Source organism: Gossypium hirsutum, chromosome A03, assembly GCF_007990345.1.
Source record: "Gossypium hirsutum isolate 1008001.06 chromosome A03, Gossypium_hirsutum_v2.1, whole genome shotgun sequence".
In the NCBI taxonomy this organism is placed as follows: Eukaryota; Viridiplantae; Streptophyta; class Magnoliopsida; order Malvales; family Malvaceae; genus Gossypium; species Gossypium hirsutum.
Window position 1 is genome coordinate 6,544,247 of NC_053426.1, and position 12,405 is coordinate 6,556,651.

Consider the following 12,405-nt stretch of genomic DNA (forward strand, 5'->3'; position numbering starts at 1 on the left):
TGATCAATCGTCATGTAGGCCTGGAACAACTTGTTTAACCATTTCAAACCATACGCTTCAGCGTTAATAGTAAACCTTGGCTGACATTAGAAGGGACCTCAACCTTATTCCAAAGCTGCTCACCGTATAAGCAGTCAGGCAATGGCATAAGTTATCCTGATTCAATGCCTTGCAAACCAGTTCTAGTTCCACTTTGCATGCATTACTTCATATATTGATTTTTGCTACTAGCTCAATGTTTAGTTTTAATTTCATTCTTTCTTTTATGATAATTTAAAATTGTCTTTTTATTTTAAATTTTGATTTTTTTTTTGACTTTCTGAGAATAAAAAATTAGTTCAATTGAGTACTATTGTTAATCTTTTTTATATTAAATCATTGACTAAAAATTAACAAATTCAACAATTTTGATGCACACCAAATGTTGAGGTTTAGGTTTGAGTCTCGTTATATACAAATCATTTGTGGGCTTTTTATATATATATTCAAGTTAATGCTTCCAAGTTTTAATGATTAACTTATAATAATTGACCTTGATTAGAATATTGATGTACTTGTAACTTTAAAAAGAAAAAGAAACAATTTATATGAACAAACTTAGCAATTCTACCAATTAAAATAAAAGAGTTAATTTTTCATTGTTAGAAAAATTCTAAAAAGAGCTTTCGATGAAAATATTAACTGGAAGTTAAAATATTTTTTTGAACATTAATTTCGTTATTGATTCTTATTATATTTATTTTTTTATATAATGTTTAAAATTACTCAGAAATTTTTAATTTTTAAATAGGAGGATAATGATTATTTTACATTGGTAATATTGTTAATGTTAATATAGTTACGATTCAATAAGTTAAAAATTAAAATATTATATTATTGAAATGTTATATATTTTGTGTTATTGAAGAGTATTTGGTGTGGTAGCATAAAAAATAAAGAGTACAGTTTTTTAGTTCTTTTTGTATAGATGAATGAGAGGAGTTGTTTAATAAACTAATCTGAGAAAATTTTGTTTAAACATTATAGATTGCAATGTGATTAATTTAGCAAGTCTCCAACCTTTGTGGAGTGGGATAAGTGATCCTTCCTTGGTAGGGTAAAGTATTAAGGATTAGATGATGATATCACTCTTACTAAAAGTCTTATTAGAAAAACATTTGCCTGAAATTTCCTCCTCACCGTCCAGCCAATGGGGCACTACAAATCAAGAGAATTTGATTTCATACTTACCGGACACGTGGTGTCTTTCTAGCCATAACTTTCATTCAAGAAAGACTGATAGCTGTTCCAAATGGAATGGAATTATTGAGTTTGAATTATGAATTAGTAGAATTATATATTTATTAAGTCTTTTAAAAAAAAATTGAATTTGAGTTTTATGAATAAAAAATTTCATTCAAAGAATAACGATAGAAGCAGAAAAAAAAATAGAGGAAAATTGGACTATAAATTTTTGAGAGGTTAAAATATAATTTAATCATTATATTAATTTATGATTTTTAGTCTTTCGAAAATAATTTATTTTGAGGTTAAAACTTTCTTAAATTAATCTCTTATTATTTAAAAATTAAATTTTAAATTTAGTTAAGATTTAATATGATTATCAAACACTAAAGAGTATCAAAGTCGTGTAATTTTTTATAAATGTAGAAATTATATAGAAATGGAACTCAAACATGAAATTAATGTCATTAGTACATAAATTTTTTTATCACGCGACTAATGATTGAATTAATAAACGGACGAAGTTATCATATAATTATTTATATGCTACGATGATGGAGTTATGAGGGTAACGTTTCGAGATTTTTATATGTAAAATTGAGTTGGAATGGTGGGTACATTTTTACATTAATGTCAACAATTTGCAAAACATTATACAAATATTATTTGTCAGCATTATTGTTAGTCTAAATGGTCGGTCTCCTTTAATTTTTTTTAGAAAATTTTATACAAAATTTATACTTCTCCTAAAAGAATTAATTTTCCAATCAACAAAGTTTACATAATAATAAAATGTTAACCATATAAATTTGTTCAATATCTGAAAATAATTTAAACTTAAAATAATTTAAATCTCAATTAATTTAAATTCGAGATGCATATCAATTTAGAATGATTTGAAAATTTAAAAATTTGATTTATTCCAATTTAAAATATCCAATTTTGATGGAGAAATTCGATGGTGAATATATGAAATTGACATCCTAGATGTTTATCATTTAGGATGTTTAATTTTATTTAAGCAACTAAATTTGTTTGGCTGCCAAGAAAATGATTAAGGATCCCTCTGGATACCATTTCACCCATGATGAGATAGAATTAGGGTATACGCCTTATAAACGGTGAAGCAACTTTCACTTTACACTTGTGGTGAAGTGTAGTGGGTTAGTTGAATTGCACCATAGCCCTCAATTTTAGCTGGTGCTTTACGCTTTAATAGGAGTAAATTTACTTTGGTGGAGAATTGTTTTACAAAAATATTCTTTTTTGAGTTATTTTAATTAAAGTTTATTATTGTCTTTAATAGGTAATTTCTATTCCCACCTCACAGTTATAATTGAGTTTAAATCCAAACACAAATTTACTCTTATTTTTAATTTCACTGCTACAAACTTTTAACTTACCACTATATTAATTAAACTCACTGAGACCTTTCTTTTAAACTCATTAGAAATAAATAGATTGGTGATTCAAATTAACCCTAAATCAACAAGGGAAAAAAAATAAAAGAAACGAAGAAAATTGAAATAGGTGGTTGAAAATCAAAACCATGCACATGTCAATGATTAAACAATAACAACAAAACATGAACCACATATTCATATTTTCTTGCAAAAATTAAATTTGGCTTTTAGGTATATATTCAGAGTCATAAGTTTATCTGGCAAAGTCCTCACCAGCCCACCATACGACAGCAGTTTTGCTTTATTTAAATAATAATTCATTTAATAATTAAGGAATCTGACCTTTTTATTTATTTATTTATACTAAAAGATAATGTTGTTTTTTTTATTTTTAATATTATTGAATTTACTTTATTTATTTAGGGTTTTGCTTTTTAGTAGTTGTATGTTTAATTTGTATTTTCTCATCAAACAAGTTTGGTGGATTATAGAAGAGCATCATCCATTAAATGTAAAAAGGGATTAATTGTGATTCTAGTCTATCTAAAATTCTAAAATTTGATATTTAATCTATAATAATATTAGCATGTTTAAATTGACACAGTTTGACTAGCTATTGTTAAAACGATCATGTGAAATTTTTTTAAAAAACATCCTAAGTGTTTAATTGAACATGGTTAACTGAATTTTGAGATGGCTTTGATTGTGTAATAGAATAAGAAATTTTTAAAAAAAATTCATACCATCACTATAATTATAACAACAAACTGTGTTATCAAGTTTGAATTATTAATAACATTTATAAAAGTAATGAGATTAAATTTTAAATTTCAAGGGGTTAAAAATGAGAATTAGCCCTAAATGCAAGTAAGACAGTTGAAAACTTTAAAAAAATTATAGTGAAATTAGAAAAAGAAAAACAAATGTATAGTTAAGGGTGGGACCATGCAAATGAAGATAATCTAAAGTTGGACGGCTTAGAATAAATGTTAAAAATAATCACATCATAATCAATCACATTAATCACTATCATCATCATGATGTCGCCTCCTCTATGTTTGCCCCTTATATACACTCCCTCTCCCTCTCCCTCTCCCTCTCCCTCTCCCTCTCACCACTCTTCACCCATAGCTTAAACGAACATTTTCACAGCTTAAAACACAATATGACTAAAGATATTGAGACCACGGCGGAGCAAGGCGGCGGAGCGGAGTTCTCAGCGAAGGACTACCATGACCCACCACCGGCACCGTTGATTGACATGGAAGAACTCACCAAATGGTCGCTTTATAGGGCGGCGATCGCTGAGTTCATTGCCACCCTTCTTTTCTTGTATGTCACGGTGTTGACTGTGATCGGGTATAAAGTCCAAACCGACCCGGTAAAGAATACTATTGACCCGGATTGTGGTGGTGTTGGTATACTTGGTATTGCTTGGGCTTTTGGTGGCATGATCTTTATCCTTGTTTACTGCACTGCTGGTATCTCTGGTGAGTGTATAATTAAATGCAAACTTTTAGTATAACCTTGGGTGAGGAAAACACTGTTGAAACCTGTGAACCCAACAGGAGGACACATCAACCCGGCGGTGACGTTTGGACTGTTCGTGGGGCGGAAGGTGTCACTGATCCGAGCCCTGTTGTACATGGTGGCTCAGTGCTTGGGTGCAATCTGTGGGTGTGGGTTGGTGAAGGCTTTCCAAAAGACTTACTACAATAGCTATGGAGGTGGTGCCAACGAGCTCCAAGATGGGTTCAACAAGGGCACCGGCTTGGGTGCTGAGATCATTGGCACCTTCGTTCTTGTCTACACTGTCTTCTCAGCCACTGATCCCAAGAGGAGTGCAAGGGATTCCCATGTTCCTGTATGTTCCCTTCTCTCTTCTATAAATGAATCAATATTTATATTTGAGTCAAATTAAGAAATTGAAAGAAAATTAGGGGATCAATTAGGATACTACTTTTGTAGATTGTCCATATGTAGATTTTGTTATACACAATCAATTTTTCACTAATTTCCTTAGTAGGAACTTTCATGGTTAGGCATATAGGAGGGTTGCCAACTTGCCATATAAGTCCCTCTTATTATTAATTTTTTTTCTCAATTTTGAAATTATAAACATTATGAGTAATTATTTTCTTTGTTTGCAAAAATATATATATATTTAAGGTGTTGGCACCACTTCCCATTGGATTTGCCGTGTTCATGGTTCACCTTGCCACAATCCCTATCACTGGCACTGGCATCAACCCAGCAAGGAGCTTTGGAGCTGCTGTGATTTACAACCAAGAAAAAGCTTGGGATGATCAAGTAAATTTCCTTTTTTTTTTATACTTTTACTAAATATATAAAATTTACATTTCCATTGAAAAAAAATTTTAAATGAAATTCATGTGGTGTTATTTCAGTGGATATTCTGGGTTGGACCCTTCATTGGTGCTTTCGTTGCAGCCTTTTACCACCAATACATCCTAAGAGCAGCAGCCATTAAAGCCCTTGGATCTTTCAGGAGCAATGCTTAAAAACATTTCACCTTTATTACAATAAGAAAACAATGATGTAATAACAAATGAGGAATGAGTGCAAGTTTATGTCTTGTGGGAGGGGTTCCCTTGTGCAGTTTATTTTCTATACCATTGACAAGGGGGGCCATTGAAATGTAAATAATAAAAGAAAACAAGAATTATGGATAAGGGTGTCTTTTCAATCCCTGTTTGTTTCTAAATTTTTGTTGCTTTTTAAATGTATTTTTATATAAGTGTTGTCATCTTTTTATCATCTCCATTTCTTTTAATCTTGTTGTATTTTGTAAGTATAATACTATTGTTTTGAGTCTTAACCACTTTCTTTAAATTATTTTTTATTTTATCTATTCGCAACTCAAATTAAGCATGCTTTCAAGATTTTCATCCTGAAAAAAATGAAATCTAAATGTAAATCTAATAAAATTTTTGGTGTGGCATTAAGCTATTGAAAATAAATTCTTAATAAGATATTAGTTTATCCAACTGCATCTTTTCAAACTGAAATTACTTAATCTTCCTAAACTTTTGATTAATTATGACTTACAATGTGGTCAAATTACAGTTCTAGTCCATTTACCGTTAATGTTATTAAACCCGTCATGCTGACATTGATTTTGTGTATGTGTGAAAGGGGTATTTTTTTAAAAAAATATTCATATCAACATTTTAATTCGAATAATTAACAATTCAAACTAATTAATAACATTATAAAAAATATATATTCTAATTTTTTTTTAAAAAAAAAACTAAATTCTAAATTTGAAACCAAAACTTGAAGCACCAATAAATTTATTTAACAGTTTGCCATTATTTCTATAGGTATCTAAAGTTAATTCGTAATTATCGTATTTTATTTGAAATAAGATAAAATTGATAGTTCAAGTATCACTTTTGAAACAAAAAAAAACTTTAAATATATAAATGGAAAAACGGTATAATTTAAAGGCCAATTTTTTAATTAAACCTTAATATAGGATTAATACAATCTTTTTGAGGTTGGTGCTGTACCATTACGCCAAGCATTTGATGGTTATAGATATTTACTTTCAATGATACTTTTATTAAGAATATGCTTTTATTTATTCTCTCAACACTGGTGGGTATTAATCAAAGAGATAAAATATTAAAATTTTGCTAAATTGATTAAGCTAAGACTAAAACTAGTACAATTAGTACTTGAGGATGACATGTTTAAAGAGATTAGATGAGTGAAATAAGATGATGTATTTGATTCTGTATTGATGTTAACTAATAAATTATTATATAATTTGTTGCTAAGAAGCAAAATTTGTTATAAAATAAAAAATAAATGTGTTAGGTCATATAAAATTTAGAGTTATTATACATTATCTTTGTCCTTATTTTATGGCCCTTTAGTCAATTTCTAGGGCAAAGTAGGTGGGTGTTAAGCTCTTTGATTATCAACAATTTGGCTTTAAATTACAAAAAATTAGATGAGATTTTGCTGTTTTGAAAGCTGCATATGAAAGTGAAATTAATATTATTTGATGTAACTATTATTGGAGTTATGAAATAACCAAAACTTGAGGGTTTTTATTAATTTTATTTCTATAAAAATTATTGGAATTTTTGTTGGTAGATAAAAGAATAAAGCTTTAAGATAAGATTATAGTAGAATTAATCGCCATCAAACAATGGGTATGTAGCGCACTGGTTGTCATAATCTAATAAATCCCTCAGACTCTCCGGTAGTTCTTCATGAATAATCAAGTGCTCCATTTTGCCTTGGACTTCTTTTGTAATGCAATCTGCCACCCTATTACTCTTTCTTAGTATCGGTTGAAACTTCACTTCTCAATCCTTAAGAAACCGGCCTTGAATGAGTCTAACTTCACTGTAGATATTATTTACTGCTAGCCCATTTTGAATAATGGTTACCAACCCAAAATTATCACTCTCGATCTCCACTCTACAGCACCTCTTTGCACAAGCAAATTTTAAGCCTTCAAGTAATGCTCGAGCTTCAATCTGAAAGATATCCGATAAACCCACCACCATTTCAAAACCCCCCATCCAGTTACCATTCATCTCTCTCACCACTCCACCTATGGCTGCTCTTGATTTAAAAGTCGACACTAAACCATCAACGTTCACCTTTACCGATCCCTGGTTCGAAACTTGCCAATGACCCTTTATCATGGAGTTACACATCCAATTTCCAGCCACTCTTTTAAGAAATATAGACCTCGTCCAAGCTCTAGTAGAATTTATGAGCGCATAGTTGTTATTACTCACTTGATTAAAATAGATTCATTTCGATTCTTCCAAAGAAACCAAGTCGTGATAGAGAAGAAAGTGGGCCATTCACTATATTGGGATTCAATACTATCTTCATTTCCAATGTTCCAAATAATTCATCGCTTAAGCAGTAATCTAAAAGACACATCCCATTTGCTTCTTGGGACAATAAATTTCCAAACCAAGCTCTCGAGATAAATTTTTGAAATGGGTAAATGCTTTATATGGATATTTATAAAGACTTTTTCATATAGTAAAAGGATTATATTTTATATTCAATAGACATATTAATTGAGATGGAGCGAGTTGATTTTGGGTCAGATTAATCTAGATCAGGTGAATTTCAGTTTTAAAATTTAAAATCATTTTGGTTTAAGTCATATAGCCTTGGAGTATTTTGAGTTCGGATTTTAGGTTTAAATTATTTTAAGTACAATTATTTTAATTCCAGGTCCATTCAGATCAATTTAGATTTGAATTATTCATTTTTATGCTCAAATTAAATTAAATCTATTTAAATTTTAATTTTAAATCAAAATTAATATATCTAATTTTAAATTGAAATATGTGTAGGACATAAATTTTATACTTAAATAATTGGCTACTTAGAATATTCCACAATAACCCAAGATTTCATTAGAGCAAAATCTCAACCAGCAAAATTAGAATAAATTTTATCACAGCTTAATTAATCAAATTCACCGTCGAGAAAGAATCGTCAATGCAGTACTAGAATACATGCATACAAATTTGCAACTGTGGTTAATATTATTACTATTATTTAATTACAATAGGGGACAAAACCCTATCAATAACACGATTAACGCAGCTTGAATTCAAGTCATACTTGGTAGTGGTGAGCATTCGATCGAGTTGAGCCGAATCAAGTCAAAATTTTTTCAAGTTTAGTCGAGTTGACGAATTCTATTTTACAAACTAAACTCAATTTAAATTTTTTTTCAAATCAAATCGAATGGAGTAAAAAAATTTCAAGTCAAGTTAATGAATCCTATTACTTATACTCAATATTGTGTTTACATGGATTGATTATTTAACTAGTAGACGAAGTACAAGATTATTTAACTACATAAACAATATAATGGTTTTGTTTTTAACTTAATGAGTAAACATTTATCAAAACGAAATCGTTTTACATTTTCTTATTCGGATTTTCGAATAACTCAAATTATAATTTATATTCAAGTTAAACCGAAAATTTTGATTTTTTATTTGAGTTGATCCAAATAACTCAATTAACTTGAACTATTTAATTTGAAATTTGAAATTTAAAATTTTTATCGAGTTTTTCGAATCAAATCGGATTTTGCTCATCCCCTAACACTTAGAACGATAAATACCTTAATCATTAGATCGACACATAGGGTTAACTGTGGTTATTTTATATATATATATGATCAGTGTAGGACTTTTAATTTGTTTGGTAAGCTACACATCTTAATCAATAGAAATCATAAATTAACTAGCCAACCACCAAACAAAGTTAAACACTCATATAAAAGAAAGTTAAATTATGTTTTAAGTTTATCTAGTTTTTGTCTTTTTACAATTTAGTCATTATATTTTTATTTCCTAGATTTTAAAATTTAAATTCAATTGTTAACATTGTTAAAATTCTTATATTAAATTCACTAGTGTACATTTTAAAATAAAAAAGATTATCACTTAATTGTAATGTAATAAAAAAAACATTGCAATTAACCCGAATTTAAGAAAATAATTTATTAAAAATTATTATTCTTTTTAAAAAAAATTTATAAATTTATATCAATTCTAATAATTTTTAATAATTTTAATTTTTAATAATATTTTATGATTTTTATAATTTTTTTCTAATTTTAATTCTAATCATTTTATGAGAAAATATTAAATTAAACTAGAAGTTGTCACGTGTCACTATTTAATTAGTTCGTCAATTATTTTAGTGTTCAACTAATTAATAATAAAAATCATTAATAAACGGTCTTAATTATTTTTTTAATATTTTAGGTATTTTTTTAACATATAAGCAATAAGTAAATTAACATACCTTGAACATGTACATGGACCTAAAGGGGTGCAAATACAAGGGGCTTTTAGGTTTAGCCTCTTTGACTAAGCCAACTTTGAGATAAAAATGTACCCCATGTGAGGAATTAGCCTATTTAACTACTAAATCCACCTTTTCATATTAAATCATCAAAGGGTTAGTATTTATATATCCAATGTACTACCAAATATGTTACATTTGAAGAGAGCTGCCTATATAAAATTTTATCATTGTTCCCTTGAAGATTCAAATCCGAGTGAGTTTTATAAATGAATAGCTCTTAACCGCTAAATCAATTGAATTCTCATTTTAAATACTATCATATGATAATATTTATGTCCATTTAATTACAAATTCAATTTTTACAGTTCTAAATAAAATGATCATATCAGATTGATTTTAACCTCAAACTTTTACAAATTCTAATTTATTAAATTTAAATTATTTTAGAAACCAATTTTTTGACTTTTTAAATTAACTCCAATTCGAATTTTTTGTTTTACATCTCTACATATATAGGAATAAAATCTCCAAAACATGCCATCTCATGTGATGTGTGATGTGTGATGTGAGGATGCACATGAATGGCTAAAACATGTGAAGCCCTAAAGGTCCCCATCGGCTGAGAAAACCATGAATCTTGTGGAAATGTCAGAATGAGAAGTTACATCTCCTTCATATGTATATATGTTTTCCTTCTATTAAATTTGTAAATATAAAAATTTAACATTTTTTTTAATATTTACATTATAGTATTATAAGTTTAATTTTTCATATAATATAAATTACATAATTTATAAATAAAAACATTAACATATTATAAAATTAAAAAAAGGGTCCGTCCTAATTTTAAACAAGACTAATTCTTTTTATTCGGATTCATTTCTAAAACAAACTGTTCTAACCAAATCTTCTAACATCTAGTTTGGATAAATAACATTACTCATATGTGTTTAGGCCCTTTGCTGATCCTTCAAGCTAAGTAAAACCCTCTTATCATTACTTTTTATTTCATGTATTCATATTGTTTGTGTAGAGAAAATCATTCAGAACATTGATTCAAGAAATGATGAGATTAGGGTATGATTTCTTTTCATTTGAATAGCACTGTGAGTGGGATGATAAAATTACAACTGAGTCCACTAAAGGTGTTTGAGAAGGCACTCAATCATATAGAAGCTTGGCTTTGAGAGAAAGTAAATAGAGATTAGAGGTCTAATTCTGCCCCTAATCCTTGAATTTCTTCGAGTTTTGAAATTTAGCCTTGAAACTAAAATCCAATTGATACCAATTTGATTGACTTCTATTAAATTTGAATATGTGCCATCGAATGGACTTTAATTTTTAAATTAGAGCTTTAAATATTAAAATGTTACGTGTTCAAGTTTTATGAGAGTTCATTAATGATATCATCAATTCGATTTTAATTTTTAAATAAGAAAAGAATAAAGACTAAATTTCAAAAACTCGAAGAATATAGAGATAATAAGAAGTATGATTAAATCGAGAATAAAAACAAAATCAAAGGGACCAAAATTAAATGCCAAGTAACAACGACGCCTTATAAAAGCGAATTTAAAAGGTAACCGAATTTTTTAACCCATCAAAGAGTCAGAAAAAACATGAGTTCATTTGCTTCTTTCTTGCTTATCTTATCTTCTCTAGCTTTAGTTTCCATTGGCAGAGGTGAAGAAAGAGCTCCCCATGGCATTGCATACGAGAACCCCATGGCCTTTTCCCCCTCAGCATATGACTTTTTTCATCCCAAAACCCCTTGTGTAGCTTCCACGTGCTCACCATTGCCTGTTGCAGCTCAAGTTGATGGTTCAAAAGCACTTGCAAGCAAGGTGTCATCAGGGCAGGGAGTGGGTGCTGGTGGAGTTGCTGCTGGCATTGTTTTTGGTTTGGCATTTGCAGTGCTTTTGGCAATGGGTGTTTACTATGTGCTCAACACCCGTCGTGTTAATGCGAATCGAGCCAACTCGGTTCAACCTGATGCCTAAATCATTTGCTCTTCAAACATCCAATCCTCAATGTACAATGTAGGCCAAGGCTTGATGGTGATGATGATGATGATGTAGGAGTTAGAATTAAGCATTTATGCTATCTTTTTTTTCCTCTGATCTTTGGATTTTTCTGCCATGCTTTAGTTCTATTTTATGTTTGAAGTTGTAATACATAATTGTATGATAGTGTTTCACAAGTGTTTGATATGATGTTAATCATAGAATGCCTTAACCAACAACTCAAACCTAACCATTTAAGCCCATCCACTCCACCCCAATGCTATAGAAAGATGTAAACACATTTCATGATCACTAGCCGAGTGCCATCACTGTCAGCTCAAGAGGTGTGACAAAATTACTCGATTCACAGTTAAAGCCTATGCCCCATGGTAGTTGTAGCCAGCTAGTTTTTGTTTCCATTCTCAACCCATGCAATTTTTTTTTTACCCCAATTATCTTTTCAAGTTTTTACTTCTTTTTTCTTAAAGAGTAGAGAAAATGAATTAGTCAAGGTTTAAATTCGGAATAGTGTCAACACAAACCTGAGCAATATAAATTATTTAAAAAATCAATTGATATTTTTATTTGACAAAATAAAAAATTTAACTCTCAACAGTTATATATATATTATAAATTTGACACGAAATTACTAATTAAAATATTAAATTTTTAATAATATTCTACAGATTATCTTTCCATTCATTTTTTTTATTTTAAAAATTTCATGATCCCTTCCAGAACCAAACATGAACCTTTCGATTCATTTGGCTCTCACGCTCAATTATTTCTTATTTATTGAGAATTAATTCTCAATATCTTTTTTTTCTAACGTAATGAGCTTACACTTCCCTCTCGTCTCTATTTATATTCCAAAATATTAAAACTGATTACTAATCCAAAACCAGAATATTCGGAGGATTCTTCTTACCAAAATAACAAAT

The 12,405-nt window shown here is 29.1% G+C and overlaps 1 protein-coding gene and 1 pseudogene across 1 annotated transcript; both read left to right on the forward strand.

Annotated features, from left to right (window-relative positions):
- Positions 1-3,713: 3,713 nt before the first annotated feature.
- LOC121202815 (probable aquaporin PIP2-2) lies at positions 3,714-5,334 on the forward strand (annotated as a pseudogene).
- A 5,614-nt stretch (positions 5,335-10,948) lies between these two features.
- On the forward strand, positions 10,949-11,661 carry LOC107963872 (uncharacterized). Its single transcript, XM_016900380.2, has one exon. The coding sequence runs from the start codon at positions 11,081-11,083 to the stop codon at positions 11,459-11,461; it is 381 nt and encodes a 126-aa protein (XP_016755869.2). The 5' UTR covers positions 10,949-11,080; the 3' UTR covers positions 11,462-11,661.
- The last annotated feature ends 744 nt before the right edge of the window (positions 11,662-12,405 follow it).